General features: G+C 44.4%; 1 protein-coding gene across 1 annotated transcript in view; it reads left to right on the top strand.

The window, feature by feature from the left end:
• Nucleotides 1-1527: 1527 nt before the first annotated feature.
• LOC122551799 (RING finger protein 145-like) overlaps nt 1528-19970 on the top strand; it is a 42086-nt gene continuing 23643 nt past the window's right edge. Inside the window, exons 1-4 of the mRNA XM_043694308.1 lie at nt 1528-2015; nt 5427-5535; nt 9052-9143; nt 11167-11402. Of these exons, the coding sequence (XP_043550243.1) occupies nt 1847-2015; nt 5427-5535; nt 9052-9143; nt 11167-11402 (606 nt within the window). The 5' untranslated portion in view covers nt 1528-1846. The remainder of the gene's footprint in view (nt 2016-5426; nt 5536-9051; nt 9144-11166; nt 11403-19970) is intronic.

Consider the following 19970-nt stretch of genomic DNA (forward strand, 5'->3'; position numbering starts at 1 on the left):
GATTTGGAGATGCCGGTGTTGGACTGGGGTGTACAAAGTTAAAAATCACACAACACCAAGTTATAGTCCAACAGGTTTATTTGGAAGGACACTAGCTTTTGGAGTGCTGCTCCTTCATCAGGTGGTTGTGGAGTATAAGAGCGTAAGATACAGAATTTATAGCAAAAGTTTACAGTGTGATGTAACTGAAATTATATATTGAAAAATACCTGGATTGTTTGTTAAGTCTCTCATCTTTTAGATTGACCATGTTGGTTTCAGTTTAATTCATATGTAAATTGCAGAACTTTTTTAAAGTTACATTCTCAAGTGAACTTTTAACAATTGGTGTCATGTTGGCCCAAATAATGCATTTAACGTGTGAGGTGTCCTGTGTGAGACTGTCTGTGCCACAATGTTCAGACTGATTCTAATCTAAAAAAATAGATTTACATAATCTTACATGGATTCATGCAATTTTTGAGCAAAATAAAATGTAATTCTGCAAGTATAAATTCATGCCACAAAGTTATATGTGTGTTTGTGTGTGCATGTATGGGGGTGTTATGAGTGTCTGAGAGACAGTGTGTATATGTGTGTGAGTGTGAGTGTAAAGGGGTATAAGTCTGTGAGAGGGTGCGTGTATGCATGTGAGAGTGGGAGTGTATGTGTGAGCATATGAGAGAGCTTGTGTACGAGACGAGGTCTACGTGAGTGTATGGGTCTGTAGGAATGTGTGTGTGTCTATAGGAGTGTGTGTGTGTGTAGGTAATGGTATATTATGGTGGTTGGGATTCAGGCAGGTTCTAACCTCACACCTTGATATATTGTCTGAGCTGAGATGTCACTTTTTTTTAATAAAACCTTAAGTTATCTTGACAATGTGACTTTAAAGGAGTTCTGGGATTTACATATTAATGAACCTAAACCATTCTAAAAGATGAAAGATTTAACAGCAATCTAGGTTTGTTCACTATATTGTTTCATTTGCATGACACTGTGATTTTTGCCATAAATTCTGCGTCTTATGATCCTGCCCCATTAATTATATGATAAAGGTTCAGCGCTCCAAAAGCTATTGCTTCCAAATCAACCTGTTGGACTATAGCCTGGTGTTGTGTGATTTTTAACTAAACTCCGCCCCTTAGCCCAAGCCACGCCCCTCAGCCCAAAGTGCCTCCCCCTTGGATCCCTACGGCCGTCTCGGGGCGGCGGCAGCCAATCAGCGGTGGCCGAGGGCGGGGTCAGACGGGCACTTCCTGGATAGAGTTCAGGGAAAAATGGAGGAAGTGAGCGGCCTGGGAGAGTGAGTGACACAACAGAAGCAAAGAAAGTGCACAGAGAGAGAGAAAGAATAAGAAAGAAAGAAAGAAAAAAAAAAGAGGGAACGAGGAGTGAGGCGAGGGAGTGTGAGTGAAGGGAGAGAGAAAGAGTGAGTGAAGGGGGGTGAGAAGAGAGAGAGAGAGACTGTGGGAACTGAGGACAGAGAGAGAGAGAGAGACAGTGGGAACTGAGGACAGAGAGAGAGAGAGAGAGACAGTTGGAACTGAGGACAGAGAGAGAGAGAGAGAGAGAGAGAGACAGTGGGAACTGATTGAGGACAGAGAGAGAGAGAATGCAAAACAAGACTGAGTTATGAATGTGGGATTTTTTCAGAACAAAACTAGGCAGAGAGTGTCAGGCATTTACAGGGCAGAGGTGGCAAGGTGGGTGGGGTGGCCGGTGAGTACACATTATCTGCTGGTACAGACAGCACTGGGGATTACAGGCTTTGAGTTGCCTGCTCAGTGCTCACAAGAACTCCCAGTGTGATAGCTACCCGTGCTAGCCCAGTAATCAAGTAACAGGTTACGGTAAATTGGCCAAGATGCCTTTTGTAGAAACCCTGGCGAATGTGGCTCTGCGGGTGCCCAGTGTCATGCTGCTGGACCTGCTTTACAAATGGGACGTTGGTCACTTTGCTGAACAGATCCGAGCCAGGAATGAGGAAATGCACATCAAATATAAGTATGTTTTGTGGAATGCATACTATTTGGGTAAGGCTTTCTACAATCTGTCCTGTCTTGCAAAGTATAATTTTCAATTATTGAGATTTAGAGTGGGTATCGTCACTGATATGGACATTACTGTTAAGACTGGCACTCATTTTCACACAGGTTGCTGTACAAGTAGTGTTCCTGAACTGTTGCAAGGCTGTTTGGGGAAGACGTGATAAAACTGAGTGAGCTGTTTAGCTTAGGACTTGACCATGTAGGATCTGGGACTGGAGTCATCTATACTTTCAGCCAGGAGGTAGGACAGCAACCCATTCACCGGTATCTTTGGAGCATGTGGGTCTTGAGCCTGGTCCTCCTGGTCCAGAGGTATCGGCAGTACCACTGCACTATAGGATGGATGTGATTGCACTGGAGGGGGTGCAGAGGAGGTTCACATCATGAGGGGCATGGATAGGGTGAATAGCCAAGGTCTTTTCCCTGGGGTGGGGAGTCCAAACTAGAGAGCATAGGTTTACAGTGAGAGGGGAAAGATTTAAAAAGTACCTGAAGGGCAACTTTTTCACCCAGAGGGTGGTACGTGTATGAAATGAGCTGCCAGAGGGAGTGGTGGAGGCTGGTACAATTACAACATTTAAAAGGCGTCTAATTGGATATATGAATAGGAAGGGTTTAGAGGGATATGAGTCAAGTGCTGGCAAATGGGACTAGATTAATTTCGGCTACCTGGTCAGCATGGATGAGTTGGACTGAAGGATCTGTTTCCGCACTGTGTATCTCTATGACTATATGACTTTTGATTCACTAATACCTAATCATTAGTCCACTAAAGAAAACTGTGACCCTCCCATGGTCTGGCCTACATGTGGATCCAGAGCAATAGCAATGTGGTCAACTCTTAACTGCCACCTGGGCAATAGATGCTGGTCTGGCCAGCGATAATGAATAAGAACACACACTCCCCACCAGCCGCATGAAAGCATCTAAGACGTAATCCTCCTAAAAATTCAACACCGTCCCAATACTTGTGCGAACTGGAGCCCGACAGGCTGGGTCATTGCACCAAAACTGTTTTCTGTTTGCTTTCCCTCCACAGATTGCTGCCAAACCTGCTGAGTTTTTCCAGCAATTTCTGTTTTGTATTCCTCCTCTATCTTTCTCGCTGCAACACCCCTCCGCATATCCGTGAAGCTCTTCTCCAGGGCAAGAGGGAGATGCTAAAACCTGCGTGCTGAAGTCCAGAACCAAGATAGCCCCAACCTTCCTTGTCAAGCTGCAATATACAAACAAAACCACTAGTCCATTGCCTCTCCTCGTTTCTTTTCGTCTTCCCCATCTTCTTCTAAGAGGATTTTGTCAATCAAGAGGCACAGTGGACTTTATTTTCACGGCAAGCATGGTCCAAGACCAGTGTGGAGCAGCAGCAGCACCCTTTGACCTCGCACAGACCTTTGACCCTTTCAAACTTGAAGGATTATGGAGTGTTCTCCTGGAACGTGGTTGCCTGTGGAAATTCTGCCTCATGGGGGAGGGTGTGTGTGTGTGTGTGTGTTCAGAGTCCAAGCTCCAAGCAGTTGTTGATGTGTTTGTATAGAGAGAATGGGCCTCAGTCTATACATCCAGAAGACAATGGTCCTCTACTCGCCAGCCCCTATTCTACTACCTCTCAAGATCCACAGTGAGCTGCTGGACAATTTCCATACCTTGCGAGTGTCCTTTCAGGGAAGGCAGGTATCAATGGCAAAATGCACCATCATCTTCAGTGTGCCCTTCCAGCCTTTGGCCATCCGAGGAACACAATGTTTTGCTGACAAAGATTTTAAATCGGCCACCATGGCTGTGGACAACAGAACTGCAGTGTTCCCAGCTCTCTGGTATGCCCCAAAGACGTGGACCATGTGCGGCAGAAGTATCACCAGCAATGCATCTGCCAAAACCTGCAAATCCACTGGCAGGTTCAGTGTCCCCTCTCTGGCCAATATGCCCTGCATTGAGGCACTGGATGTGGTCAGTCGGCTGCATTGGGCAGCTCGTGTTATCCACGTGTTTGACACAAGACTCCAGAAATGAACTGTTTATCAGGAACTTCATCACGGCAACAAGTTACCAGGAGGGGAGAGGAAATAAGGATTGAGGTTGTCCTCAAAGCCTCCCTGAAAGATTATTACAAATTCCCCATTCATTCATGGGAATCTCTAGCTCGAATCTGCCTGAACCAAAGAAGCAGCTCTCTTTTCCCCCCCCCCCACCCCCGCCCACCCCCCCCAACCCACCCCAAAAAAGGTGTCGGTCATTCTGAGAGTCTCCAACAGGCCCAGGTGGAGTCGAGAGTTTGGTGCTGGGAAAGCATAGCAGGTCAGGCAGCATCCAAGGAGCAGGAGAATCGAAGTTTCAGGCATAAGCCCTTCATCAATTCTCCTGCTCCCCGGATGCTGCCTGACCTGCTGTACTTTCCAAGCAACTGTGGTGTAAAATTCCAAGCAGTGGAATGTGGTGAAACGGTTAAAAATTATGTCCCAATACATGTGTGAATCTAACCAGAATGGAGGTGTTGCTTAGTCCCGTGTGAATCTTCTTATCTGTATGTAACCAGAATGGAATGTGTTTTTTAGCCTTGCTCTGCTGTTCACATGAATGTTTATATCTGGAAAAGAGTATATCAGCTGGAAAAGTCTCCAGTTCGGTGAGTCTGCTCCGGGGTTACGTTTAACCGCCGAGCGTGGGTTGTTGGCAACCGCTCTACGAGAACTGCGGCTCCCAGTTTTTGTAACATGTAGAGTGAGCATAAACCAGACCCGTTGTGCGACACTGCGGGGAATAAAATGCCCATATTCTAGCAGTCTCGCCTCTTGGTCGTTTGTTCTGTGTCAGACTACTCTCCTACGAACCTGACCTTGAGAATTTTTTTAAAACAGCAACGCACTCTCGACTCTGACCTCCACCATCTGCAGACCTCACTTTCTCCTAGGCCCAGATGGAGGCCAAGCTTAGACAACAGAAGAAGTGAGTGAAAATCCGAGCACACCATCCACCCAGGGGTTTATGAGACTCGTCACCTCTGGATCCACAAGTGTGGAGTGGAGGAAGGTCATTTTTGATCCCAAGGGATTTCCCAAGAGAAGCAAGGATTGGATGTAGGGAATAGTTACAGCCGAGATCTTTGCAACTTCAGGAAAAGTTAGGTAACCATGAGATACACATCTATGAGCTGAGGACAGTAGGATTCATTTTGGGTTGCTCCAGTAAAGAGCAAGGAAGGCTGCATGGGTCTAAGGGCAGAAATTTCAAGTCATTACAGGGATTCTAACTTTGTACCTCCTAGCCAGAGTACGCACGGACTGAGCTGTCAGTTGAGTTTTTTTTTTGAACACTCTCATTTTCCTTTTGCGTTAAAGGCAACAAATTCATCGCGCCTCCATTTGTACTGAGCTCTGCTACACTTCTGCTTCACAGGTCATCTTCTCAGTGTGTTTGTGCTTGTGTTGCCCCTCCAGCATTTGGTGAAGCTGTACCTGTATTTACTGACTGCCTCATTGCTGTACTTGGGACACCAGACCTGCAGGTGAGTGTCGGACAGGTTTGTGGTTCAGCATTGCCTGCTCTCCTATTCCTTGCCTCTTGTTCCAGCTGAGGAGCTCAGTGAAGTTTAATCTCAGCAGGTGGATAAAATGGGGAGCATGAATTTGAACAGCTGGGGTGGGGCTTTCACAGTAGGATTAGCGTCTGTGGAATTTAGCCCCAAGTGCATCCTGCTACCTTGAGTGCTTGGCACCATTTTGCAATATTGATTGATTTATTGTTGTTATGTGCACCAATTTACAGTGAAGAGTCATCGTATAATCATATTTTCTTGTGTTTTGTCAGAAATTAAATGTGAACCTCGAGCTTTGCTATTGCAGGTTCATTTCTCATCCAGCAGAGTTTGACATGGGGGCAGAAATATTACTGTGGTGCCTTTCACCGTTTCAAATTCGGTAACGTGTGCTGCAAAGTAACTGGTCATTTACCCAATTGATTCAATCACTTAATTGACACCCTGTCTCCCACCTTCAGCATTCACCCCTGTCACCACAGGCACACGGGTGGCAGTATATACCATCTGGAAGGTGTTTGCATGCATCACCAATGGTCCTTCCCAAGCCCAAGAATGACAAGGGCAGCATCGTGATATATTGGAGCATCGTGACTTACAAGATTCTTTCCAAGCCTCACGCCACCCTGACTAGGAACGATACCATTGTTCCTTCGTCTTGCTGGGGTCTAAATTCTGGAAGACCCTCGCTGATGGCATTGTGGATTTACCCACGCCGAAGGGACTGCGGCGCTTCAAGATGGCAGCTCATGGCCTCCTTCTCGAGAAATTGGGGATGGCCAACCAATCCTAGCAAAGCCAGAGGCACCCATGCCCTTTGAAAGGATAAAGAAAATAAAAATCTATTAGAGCGTTTACACTCCACAACAGTCTCCTCTTATAGAAGTGATCACAGTGCAATAAGAGGCCATTCCGCCTGATGTCGATACTGGCTCTGTAAGAGGAGCCCAGCTTGTCCCATTTGTGTACCCTCTCCCTGTAACTTTGCAGCTTGTTCCCTTGATGTAATGATTTGATTCCATTTTAAAAGTCACTATTGAATCTGCATCCACCATGCACACTCGAGGAGTGCAGTCGGTGTTCTACACAATTGCTAAGCTTTTTTTTTTAAAAAAGGGTTATCCTCATGTTACCTTTGGCAATCTCCTTGATTCGGTTCCCTCTGTTTCATGACCCTTCTGTGAATGGGTGCAGTTGCCCCCAATCTACACCGTCTTGACATACCCGACTTCATCCCGTTCAGCGTGCAGATCAATATCTGCAGGAAGTTCCATCACTGACCAACCACAGACAGTGCTTGAGACAATTTTACTTCATAATCGTGGAGATAGTGAGGATTGCAGGTGCTGGAGGATTGGTGCTGGAAAAGTACAGCAGTACCTGAGGCGCAAGAGCTTCGATGTTTCGGCAGGACCCTTCATCAGACCCTCCTCCTCAGATGCCGCCTGATCTGTGTTTTTTCCACCGGCGCACTCTGCCCACTTCGTAATTGTCAATGACAAGGCCAGCATTTGCTGCTGATCCCTAACTTACCCTGGAAATGAGTGACCTGTTAGGCCATTTCAGAGGGTAGTATAGTATCAGTCTATGGATCTGGAGTCACATGGAGGTCAGACCAGGTAAAAACAGCAGAAGGAAGTGAACTGGATGCTTTTTTAAAAAATGATAATCAGAAGTGAACAAAACACAGTACAGCACAGGAACAGACCCTTTGACCCACCAAAGCAACACTGATACATGATACCTTTCTCAGCTGAAAACCTTTACATGGTCCATATCCCTCTATTTCCTGCCTATTCATGAATCTGCCGCTTAAATGTTGGTATTTAAGCTGTATCTGCTTCTACCACATCCTCTGACAGGGCATTAGCAGCACCTACCACCCACTGTGTAAGAAAAACTATTATAAACAACAGGGGTCCCAGCACTGATCCCTGCAGACCACCAGTGGTCACAGAGCTCCAGTCAGGAAAACCCTCCTCTACCTCTACGCTCTGTTCTAAGATCAAGCCAGTCTTTCCAGCTCCCTGCGGATGTGACTTCATCTCATGTATCTGCTGGCCATGAGGGACCTTGTCAAAGGCTTTGTTAAAGTCCATGTGGACACCATCCACTGATCTGTCCTCATCAATCATCTTTGTCATTTGCTGAAAGAAACTCGATCACGTTTGTGAGATGTGACCTCCGCCCGCACAAAGCCATGCTGTCCATTGCTAATTCTCCATATTTTTCCAAATGTGAGTTTACCCTGTCCCTAAGAATCTTCTCCAATAATTCCCCTACTACTGTTGTTAGGCTTGCTGGCCTGTAATTTCCTGGGTTATTCCTGTTGTCCTTAAACAAAGGAACAATGTTGGTTCTTCTCTAGTGCACTGAGTGCTCTCCTGTGACTAACAGGAACACAAGGATTTCATACGTGATCCCAACAATTTGCGCCTTTGCCTTCCTCTGTATTCTGGGATAGATCCCATCAGGTCCTGGCAAACTGTCTACCTTTAATGCCTTTCAAGATGCCCAACATGTTCACCATTAGATTAGTTTTTAATTCCATGTTTTTATAGAATTTAAATCTCACCAGCTGCCATTTGAACCCCAAAACTACAGAAATTCGGATGAGCATTTGGACATATCTCCAAATAGTATAGAATGGTATAGATTCAATTAAGAGGAAGGTCAATAGGTGCTTGAGTGAAAAAGAATTAGGAAAATGAAGTGCTTTTGGAATACTACAACGTGACATGGACTATTGGCCCAAATAGCATGGTATTTTATGCTGATTTCTATCTGGTCATTATTTGGAAGCAGTGCAGCAAGTTGCGTCAAAATTAGTATTTTGGGAGTCAGATTAATTTTATTTTTTTTCATTCCTGGAATGTGACTATCACTATCAAGGCCTGTCATTTTATTTTTTTTTATCAATTAATTGCCCTTGAGAAGATGGTAGTGAGCTGCCTTCTTGAACCATTGCAGTCCACGCACTGTGGGTTGACCCGCCAATGCCCTTAGGGAGTGAGTTCCAGGATTTTGACTTGATGACACTGAAGGAGCGGCGATATGTTTCCAAGTCAGGATGACTGAAAGTGATGGATGACGTGGTACACAAGTGAGTTGCATTGTCCAGGCAGTGCCAAGTCATTGAGGGTTTTTGGAGTTTCCTTCCAGTCTGGGGAGTGCTGGATGCTACAGATGGTCTGGGCCCTGATGACATTCCAATAATACAACACCAAACTTGTGCTCCAGCACTTGCCACTCCCCTAACCAAGCTGTTTCAGAACAACTAGAACACTGTTGTCTATCTGACAATGTGAAGGATTGCCCAGGTGTGTCATGTACATGAAAAGCAGGACAAATCCAACCCTGCCTAATCTGTGGCACCCACATCATATGAATGAATGAATAAAGAAAACAAAATGGCATTCAGGCAGTTAAATGGATTCCTGGGAAACTGTAGTTGTCTAATTCTCTGGTGTTTTCTTTCCTTCAAAGGAGCTACATTCTCAAAGAACTTGAATCTGGGTACGACGGAGCAGTGTATTTTGACTTAGTGGCACTTCAGCGTTTTGTAAGTGCTCTAACAGGTAAGGAAGAAGGTATCCTCTATCACTAAGCGGAGAGGCCACATCTCTTTCAGAAATTGGAATGTGTGTCTGTAGTTACGCAAGGAACCATTGGCTCAGTTGGAGGCCATTTGACCCCTCATGCTAGGGCTGGCTTTTTCCAAAGGTTTTCCATGAAGCTGTGCTTCCTGAAAGCCAGATCCCAAATGCTAGATTCCCAGTGTTGACCCCAAACCATCCTCAGCTCCTCAGTAACATTCATAATTTTTTTTTCTTTAAATACTGATCTGTTTTGATGTCTGTTGTTTTCTTTGCTTTATTAGAAACAAGGGAGGGCTGTTAGTCCCAGGAAATGAACCCAGGCTTGTAGCCCTCCATTGTCTCATAATCCTGCCCTCTTTCACATCCCGGATCATCATCATTCCTTGATTGGTGTCCATATCATCAGTCGTTTTGGATCTTGGGTTCTGGAAATCCTCCCTTTCAGACATTGCTAACCCAGCCTAATGTTAAGCATGAAACCCGAATGGCCTTCAGGGAAGGAAATCTGCCATCCTTATCTAGTCTGGCTGCAGACTTATAACTGCCCTCTGAAATGGCCGAGCAAGGCTATGGTGTTCCAGGACAGTTAGGATTGGGTAATATATGGTGACCTAGCCAGTGACACCCAAGTCCTGGGCATGAATTGACAGACATTCACGTCTCCCTCTCGCTCTCTGACTTGGGCACTTCTTAAAACCTATCTTTTTGACCCAGGGTTTAGTAAGCTACTCTAATGTCGTCTTACGAGGCTTAGTGTCAAATTTGTGTTAGACAACACTCCCGGTGAAGCCCATTTGTTCATTTGGGGCACAGCATAAATAGAGGAATATTTCCAGTGTTGGCCTACCACAATAGCCTTGAGTGCAGAAAAAATAAAAGAAAGATCTGTGGTTGCTGAACATCTGAAACAAAACAGAAATTGCTGGCAAAACTCAGCAGATCTAGAGATGAAACAGAATGAACGTTTTGAGACAGAGTTGTTCAGTTAGGAAATAGAACCCTCGGTCCAACTTGTTAATGCTGACCAGATATTCTAAACTAATCTAATCCCATTCGCTAGCATTTATCATATATACCTTGAAAACCTTCCTATACTTATACCCATCCAGATGCCTTTTAAATATTGTAATTGTACCAGCCTCCATGATATTCTCTGGCAGTTCATTCCATACATGCACCACCCTCTGCGTGAAAAGGTGGCCTCTTTTAAATCTTTCCCCTCTCACCTTAAACCTATGTCCTTTTCTTTTCGACTCCCTTGCCCTGGGAAAAATAGACCTTGACTTTACCCTGTCCATGCCCCTCATGATTTTGTAAACATTGACAAAATCATCCCTCAGTCTTTGACGCTCCAGGGAAAACAGCCCCAGCCTATTCGGCCACTCCCTATAGTTCAAACCCTCCAACCCTGGCAACATCCTTGTAAGTCTTTTCTGAACCCTTTCAAGGTACACAACATCCTTCCTACAGCAGGGCGACCAGAATTGTGTTCAGTATTTCAAAAATGGCCTAACCAGTGTCCTGTACAGCTGCAACATAGACATTTCCTCAGGACAGTAGGCCAGTGACAACTTGCAATTATGTAGAATCTCTAACACTCCAGAGCTCGTGATGACCATCAAACAAAATTTGTCAAATAGCCTCATGTGGGGAGATTCGGCCAGATGTTTAGTCAAGGAGACAATTTTAAGGAACCACTCCAAGGCAAGAAGCAAAGTAGAGCGATGGAGCGTTTTAGGGAGGGAGTTACCAAACGTGGGCCTTCAACAATTAAAGGCAGAGTCATCACTGGCCTGGTTGGGAAATTATGGATGTAGGAAAGGACTGTAGAAATCTGAGGGTAACAGAGGAGGCTGTAGAGATAGGAAAGGGCAGGCTGTGGAAGGGTTGGAATACCAAGATATTTTTTGTGTATTGAGAAAGCCATTTATGTGTGGAGGTTTTTCTTTTGGGTCAGAAATGTTCCTCATGCTAAACTTTGAATGTTTTCCATTTCCCGCAGCTCAACTCCTGGTCTTGTCTCTCAGCTCTTTCTTCATGAGGCCCAAGCCATTCTGGTTGTTCTCCGCTCACTTGGTCCCTTTGCTCGCCAGGCTCTTTTTGGTGCCCCTCACTGCCCTCCTCATCCTCAACAAGTTGGCCATCATCTTCACCAGCCTTGAGGTGCTCTACTTCCTGTTGTGCAACATGTTTGTGCCCTACAACCTGGCCAAGTCCGCCTACCGGGAGATTGTGCAGGTAGACCTGTTCCAAACAGCGTTCAAGTTAAGGCTAGATTGCCGCGCCATGTCTTCTGGTGGGGGGGTGGCACAAACATTGAGGTTGATACAGTGGTGCTGGAAATTCAGGATTCTGCCATCAGTGGCAGAGTACAGCATCCTGACTGTGGCAAAACATCCCAAAGTGCTTCCTTTATCAGACAAGCATTGACACAAACATACCAGGCAGATGACTGAAAGCTTAGACACTGAGAGTAGACTTAAAGGATGAGGAGAAGCTGGGAGATCGCGGAAGAGAATTCCAGAGCTCAAAGGATCAAGTTGTTTTAAAAAAAAACTTGAGGCCAATGGGAGCGGGAGTGGGGAGGAATGAACTAAGAATATCACAACTGCGCTTGAGTTGTTTTTCTAGATAGGAGTACTATAGATTTTGCTAGATAGGGGTATTACAGAATTAAGTTGAATAAGAACATGTTATGGATTGAGCAGCTGAGTTGAATGTTGGAACAGGATTGAGGGCTGACTTTTTAAAACAAAAATTATTGTTATGATTTGTTGCCCATCTCTAATCACCTTTGAACTACTAGACTTGCTAGTCCATTTCAGGGGGCAGTTCTGAGTCCAGCATAACCTTGAGAATCTGGAGTCCTATCTAGGCTAGACTGGGTAAGGATGGTAGATTTTCCTGCTAAAGGAGATTGGTGAACCCGATGGTGTTTCTTTTAAATTCATTCTTGAGGTGTGGGTGTCACTAACTCAGCTAGCGTTTATTGTCCATTCCTAATTGTCCAGAAGATAGTTGAGTCAACCACTTTGCTGTGGGTCTGTGGTCACATGTAGGCCAGACCAGGTAAGATTTCCTCCATTAAAGGACATTATTGAACCAGATGTGTTTTTCCTGACAATCCACAATGAATTGAATTTATTGTCAGGTGTATCGAGGCACAGTGAAAAGCTTTGTCTTGCCAGCAATGCTGGCAGATCACAGAGTTAAGTAGCGTAGATAGTAAATAATAGATAAACAGCGGCAAAAACAAAAACACAGGTACAGGCGAATGTTAATAGATTGTGAGTCCATTTAGTATTCTAACAACAGTAGGGTAGAAACTGTTTTGAAACCGTCTGGTGTGTGTGTGTTCAAGCTTCTGTAACTCCTCTTTGATGGTAAAAGATGGTTGTAGAAAAGCATTGCCAGGGTTGGATGGATCTTTGAGAATGCTGGCGGCCTTTCCTTGACAGTGGGCCTGGTAGATAGATTCTGTAGTTGGGAGGTTGGCCTTTGTGATTGTCTGGGCCGAGTTCACCACTCTCTGTAACCGTCTCCGATCTTGAATGGTACAGTTGCCATACCAGTAGTGATACATCCAGACAGAATGCTCTCGATGGTGCACCTATAAAAATTGGCAAGGGTATTCGCCGTCATGCCACATTTCCTCAGTTGCCTGAGGAAGAAGACACATTGTTGGGCCTTTGTAACCAGTGCGTCCACATGAAGACTCCAAGAAAGCTTGTTGTGGATGACCACTCCCAGGAGCTTGAGTGGGGTGGGGTGGCGGGTGCATGAGTAACATCCTGCCGAAAGTCAATAATGCGTTCCTTGGTTTTGCCGGCATTGAGAGCTAGGTTGTTCCCAGTGCACCATTTTCCCAGGTCTTCCACCTCCCGTCTGTAGTCTGTTTCATCGCCATCTGAGATTCGACTGACTATGGTGGTGTCATCAGTGATCTTGTAAATGGCATTAGTCTGGTATTTGGCAATGCAGTCATGGGTTTACAGTGAGTACAGTAGGGGGCTGAGTGTGCATCCCTGGGGGGCTCCAGTGTTGAGTGTTAGTGAGGATGAAATATTGTCCCCAATTTTCACTGATTGCGGCCTGTGGGTCAGGAAACTGAGGATCCAGTTGCAGAGAGTGGGGCTTTGTCTGAGATGACTAAGTTTAGTAATCAGTCTCGAGGGTATAATAGTGTTGAAGGTTAAACTGTAGTCACTGAGTAGGATTCATATGTAGCTGTTCTTGGTGTCAAGATGTTAGAGGGCGGAGGGAAGGGCGAGTGATATGGCATCTGACATGGATATGTTGGTCTGATAGTCAAATTGGAGTGGGTCAAGAGTAGTGGGGAGGCTGGTGTTGATTAATGCCATGACCAGCCTTTCAAAGCACTCCATGACCACCGAAGTTAGGGCCACTGGGCGGTAGTCATTGAGACATGCTGCATGAGCCTTCTGAGGCACAGGGATGATGTTGGCCGTCTTGAAACAGGCAGGGACAGTGGCCTGCTGCAGGGAGAGGTTGCAAATGTCAGAGAAGACCTCTGCCAGTTGATTTGCACATGCTCTGCGTGTATGGCTCGGTACTCCGTCTGGTCCCATCGCTTTCCTTGGATTCACACGAAGGAAAACTGATCTGACCTCTGATGCAGTGACTGTTGGGATAGGTTCGTCTGGACTTGTAGGAATAGGTGTTACCTCTCTGCTGAAATTCTACTCAGTGAGCATAGAATGGTTGGAGTGTGGCGCTGGAAAAGCACAGCAGGAGAATCGACGTTTCAGGCATAAGCCCTTCATCACTCTTTGACTCTGATCTCCAGCATCTGCAGTCCTCACTTTCTGCTAATCTGCAATGCCATGAGGAAGTGGAGGAGAGTTGTGTGGAACATAAGCACCAGCATAGATTGTTTGGGCTGAATGGTCACTGTACATTGTTTTATAAGTACACCTACATATATACCAGTTGTTGTGTATGTAATACTGTAGGCCCTATTGTGTCTGAAGGGAACTTCTGTTAGCTTAGGGTAGGTGAGATTGCTGCAGTTAGGATCACCCTTGGTCACTGGTCAGTGAAAGGGAGGGAGGTGACTGTTATGGACTAGGCAAGATCACTCTTAAGCAGGCTGCCCAGACTGTAACTTTGCAATTTGTTTCGGTAAGTGTACAGTGAAAATTACCCGGAGTAAGTTAACGAGGTTGACTACCAGGTTTTAAAACAGACAAAATTTGATTCACGAACTTACACAATGAAACACAAAGAACAGAATAAAGAGCCCCTACAGAACTCAGCCTATCCAAACAAGACTTAATGATGCTGTTCTGAATATATACAACAGTCGGAATAAGCAAACCCCCTGAAAACAGTTTTTTAAAAAATGGAACTGATGCTGACAGGTTGAAGTTAGAAGGACAGAAAGAGAGAGCCTGTTCACACAGTCCACTCGACTGAAGGAATGGTGACCACTCCCCTTTCATTATACAGGTCACGTCTAAAACATAGGCGAAAGTGAGGACTGCAGATACTGGAAATCATAGTCAAGATTAGTGTGGTGCTGGAAAAGCACAGCAGGTCAGGCAGCATCCGAGGAGCAGGAAAATCGACGTTTCGGGCAAGAGCCTTTCGTCATCTGCCCGAAACGCCAATTTTCCTGCTCCTCGGATGCTGCCTGACCTGCTGTGCTTTTCCAGCACCACTCTAATCTCCACTTCTAAAACATGACCACTTTGGCCTGAAGTCTCATCTGTTTGCAGGGGAACCTCGATTATCCGAACAAGATGGGTGGGCACTGTTTTGTTTGGATAATCGATTATTCGGTGAATCGATTAAATGCTTTTTCTCTGGGGCTCGGAGTTTTTAAAGTCTGCTCCCTGTTCAGGAGACTGCAGCAGCACACCGTATGTGAGTCCCTGCCCCCAACACGGTCTCCTCAGCACCACCTCCCAACCGCGACCCCAACCCCGTACAACACCGCCCCCCCCCCCCCCCCGACTCCAACATTGTCCGCTGACTCCAACCCTGTCCACCTCTGCCCCCTCTCCGGGGCAGCTGGACTGAACCAACAACAAGACTGCTGCTGCCTTTGTGGGGTAAGTCTCCAAATAGCGCGCACGCACACAGCCACAGAGCCACAACCACAGCCCCACACACAACTTTTTACTGCAACTTTTTGATAGGTTCCACGTTTGTCCTGTACAGGACACTAGGAGAGATTATTTGGGGAAGGGGGGGCTTTCCAGGAAGAGTATGGGGAGCGAGAGACAGGGCGGGAGGTCAGTCGTTTGGCGACGGTGCCTGTTTAATCACTTTAAACATCACTGCTGGAAACACGTCTTTGATGTAATGTTTCCATCGGCACCTCGAGATCTCCTTCAGATAATCCGATTTTTGGATACTTGGTATTCAGATAATCGAGGTTCCTCTGTAAATATGAACAAAAAGGCCTCTCAATACCCTCTAATCTCTGTACCAGAATAGTCCAATCGGAGCCTGGCCTGTTTACGACCCCTCTGAAAACAAAAAGTCAAGGACCTTGAGAAAAGGAACAGCTTTTAGAAAATAGGGACCAGCTTTGTGACAACCCCCCCCCCCTTAGAAAAAACATCAGTAACAAAAGATGGCTTCCTTTTTAAAACCAATAAAAAACCTGGTTAGTAGTCTAACACACTATACTAACTACACACATGCAAACGTGCACTATCACGTGCAAATTCAGAAATTCCCTAATTACTTTTGTTTTTGCATTCTGTGGGGCCATTTATCCGTGTCCAATAAAATGGCCCAGGAAGGTGACTTGGGCTTTGGCAAATTCACTTTTAGCTAGTTTTATCACCAAGCCTACTTTCCGAAGTCGATCGAACAAGACCAATAAATGCTGTAAATGTTCCTTCCATAAGTGACGAAAAATCACCAGGTCATCAATATACACCACACAGTTGGGTAATCCGGCAATGACCTTATTAGTCAGTCTCTGAAAAATGGCTGGAGACGATTTTCATACCAAATGGCATGACTTTGAACTGATTTAGTCCATTTGGTGTTTCAAAGGCCAAAATTGCCTTTGCTGTTCCTAACAGAGGTACTTGCCAGTAGTCTCTGAGCAAGTCCAACTTAGTAAGTTGCTTGTCCCACTTTTTCAACACAGTCCTCCAACCATGGAATTGGATATGTATCAGTCTTTGTAACGGCGTTGAATTTGTGATAGTCCACACATAACCGTTGGGTACCATCTGGCTTTGGCACCATGACTATGGGTGAGCTCCAGTCACTGTAACTCACTTTGATTATGCCATCTTCTTCTATCTCCTTCTGAACCTGTGCCAACTTTAGAGGGTTATGCCAATAAGGATGTTGCTTAATCGGAACAGCATCTCCTATATCTGCATCATGCACAATTAGGTTAGTACTTCCCAGTTTATTTCCGCATATCTCCCCATGTGATAGTAATAACTCTTTCAAGTCATTTCAATTTTCTTGTGGAAGGTAACTCAATGATTTATCCCAATTTTTGACAACTTCCTTATTGTCCAATTTGATTTGAGGAATGTCCAATTCAGAATCCTCTGAACTTGGTTCTTTCTTCTGTGCTGTAATCATTACCACATTCTCCTCTTGCTTTCCCTCCCTATTAAAATACCTTTTGACCATATTTACATGACACACACTGAGATTTCTCTCTGTCTGGAGTCCTTATCAAGCAGCTTACCTCAGTCAATTTCCTCTCGATTTGATACGGTCCACTAAACTTTGCTTTTAAGGGCTCACCTATTACTGGAAGTAATACCAATACCTTATCCCCAATTGCAAATTTGTGATTTCTTGTCCACTTCCTGTTTCATTGTATGCTGTGATACTTTTAAATGCTGTCAAGTGAACTCTCCAGCTCCCTTTAATCATTCTCTAAAATTTGACACATAGCCCAAATGGGTGGTTTCTGAATTCTGACTTAATGGTCCTCTAACTTTGTGCCCAAAAATTAATTCAAATAGACTGAATTTGGTCGATTCATTTGGTGCATCTCTGATCGCAAAATGTACAAACGGAGCTCCCTTGTCCCAATCATCTGGATAATCCTGACCATAAGATCTCAACATGGTCTTTCGTGTTTGATTCCATCTCTCTAGCAGTCCCTGCGATTCGGAATGGTACGCAGTCGATTTGAATTGCATTATTCCCAAGTTATCCATAACCACCTCAAATAGTTTGGATGTGAAGTTTGATCCTTGATCTGACTGGATCTCTATTGGTAGTCCATATCTAGTAGAAAAAAATTAAGTAATCTTCTACAAACTTTTTTGCTGTGATGTTGCGTAATGGGATTGCCTCTGGAAATCTAGTCGACACATCATTGTTGTTAATAAATACTTATTCTAACTTTTTGTTTGAGATAGGGGACCTATGCAATCAATCAAGACCCTGTGAAAGATTCCTCAAATGCTGGAATAGGTAGTAAAGGTGCAGGTTTTATTGCTGCCTGTGGTTTTCTGATTAGCCGACATGTATGACATGTCTGGCAAAATTCAACTGCATCCTTGTGTAGTCCAGGCCAGTAAAAATGTCTTTGTATTTTAGCTTGTGTTTTACTCACCCCTAAATGATCTCCAAGTGGTTGCTCGTGCTCCACTTGTAGCACCTTCTTTCTATATCCTACTGGCAAAATAGTTTGACGAATCTCTGCCCATTTCTCATCTCTTTGAACGTGTGATGGTCTCTATTTCCTCATTAAGACATCATTTGTTAAGTAATAACATGCAGGGATGCGTTAACTCTCCTGTGTGTATGCTTTTTGATACAACTGTTTTAAGTTCTTATCTTACAGCTGTAGCTCAATCATGTTTACCTAGTTGCTCCTGCTCTGTACCACTTATCTGATAAAGCTATGTCAGCTTCCTTATCTGTGCCTTTTGATCTCTCCTGCTTCAACTTGTGCCTCTGTGCTCTTGTGATCACACAATCTGGGAAAATTCCTGGATAAACATTCTTCATTTATTTAGCTGTCTCCACTGGCTTTTCAACTAGTGTAGGCAGCACACCCACTGGTGAATCAGCTAAATAATTTGAATTGCATTTGAATTTATTGTCATGTGTAACGAGGCACAGTGAAATGCTTTGTTTTGCGAGCAATGTAGGCAGATCACATAGTTAAGTAGCATAGATAAGTAAATACTAGGTAAACAGCGGCAAAAGCAAAACACAGGTACAGGCGAATGTTAAGAGTTTGAGTCCATTCAGTACTCTAACAACAGTAGAGTAGATAAAACATAGTTATTAGTAATTTTAAAAAGCATTCTATTAAGTTTAAAGAGTGTAGAACGATTGTAGGAAATAGGAAACTAAGATCTGCATGCAGAAGCTCACAAGGAGTAGGCCATATCCGGTGCCATTTTGAATGCATTTTCAAGGACAAATTGTATTCCTGGAGCTGAGATTTGTCCAATACTCCTCCCACAAATTCTCCACTCTTCTCTGGACTTTCGAGCCTCACTTTACACAATTGAGCTCTTTTTGTCTCACCATGAATTCCAGTTACCAGTACCTTTTCTGGCAATAGTCCTTCAAGAGTACATAGTCTGTAATGCTGAGGGATGAGGAGATGAGAGGATCCTGCGTCCCTTAATATTGTAACCTCTTTACCTGCTACTCCTGGCCTATGTGAATAAACTTTACCCTTGCATGTATATTTTTTTTAAGCAGATCTGGCACTTCCTCCTTAATCAACCTCTCGTCATCTTGTACACTCTGAGGCAGTTGTCTAGCTTCCCTTGTGCTTTTTGTTATCAGTTCAATGAAACTTCCAGGCTTGTCTGGTTTTCCTACATCTGGCTTTCTCCTGGCCCACTAACACTGTGATTTCATGTGGTCTACTTTATTACAGTGAAAATACCGGAGTTTTTTAATTTCTTTGTTCCAATCAATGGTTTCATTTTTACCCTGTGGTAGGTTATCCTTATGATCTTCACTGAGATCGATCTTTTACTTTCCACGTGAGGATTTCTCTTTGCCCCAATTTCTATCCCTCATGGACTGATATTGATTCTGGAAGCCAAACTGAGTTTTATGGACCAGCTCATATTCATCATCCACTTCAGTTGCTAACCTTGCTATTTTAACTCTGTGCTCTTTCACATGAGTTTGCACTCATTTTTGCAGTGAATTTTTGAATTCCTCAAAAATAATTACCTCTGAAAGGGCATCATAGGTTTGCTTGATTTTTAAAGCTCTTATCTATCTATTGAAATTACTCTGTTTGATCCTTTCAAACTCAATATAGGTTTGACCTAAGTCCCTCTTTAGATTCCTGAAACGTTGTCTATAGGCTTCAGGTACAACCTGATATGCACTTAAAATGGCTTTTTTTACCACCTCATTCTCCTCAGATACCTCCTCTGATAGTGATGCGAATACCTCAACCGCCCTACCTACAAGTTTTGTTTGGATCAACAAAACCCACATTGCCACTGGCCACTGCATTTGTTTAGCCACCTTTTTAAATGAGATGAAAAAGGCTTCCACATCCTTCTCATCAAATTTAGGCATTACTTGACCATTAAACAGTTTCTCATCGGGCTTTCGCCCACCATGGGTTTGCTCATCCCCACTCTCCTCCTCACTAGACTTGTCTTCAGCCTTCATCTCCATCCTTTTAAGCTGACTTTCCTTTTCAAGTGTCAGTTTCTGAAGTTCAAAAAGTCTCTCTCTTTTTTTTCTGCTTTTAACCGTGACTCAAATGGTTTCATTTCTGCTGCCCTTTCCTTATCTCTCACCTCTAACTCAAGCTGTTTCATTTGCAATTGAATTTTTGCCATCTCTACAGATTCTGTC

Source organism: Chiloscyllium plagiosum, chromosome 1 (genome assembly GCF_004010195.1).
Source record: "Chiloscyllium plagiosum isolate BGI_BamShark_2017 chromosome 1, ASM401019v2, whole genome shotgun sequence".
NCBI classification, from domain to species: Eukaryota; Metazoa; Chordata; class Chondrichthyes; order Orectolobiformes; family Hemiscylliidae; genus Chiloscyllium; species Chiloscyllium plagiosum.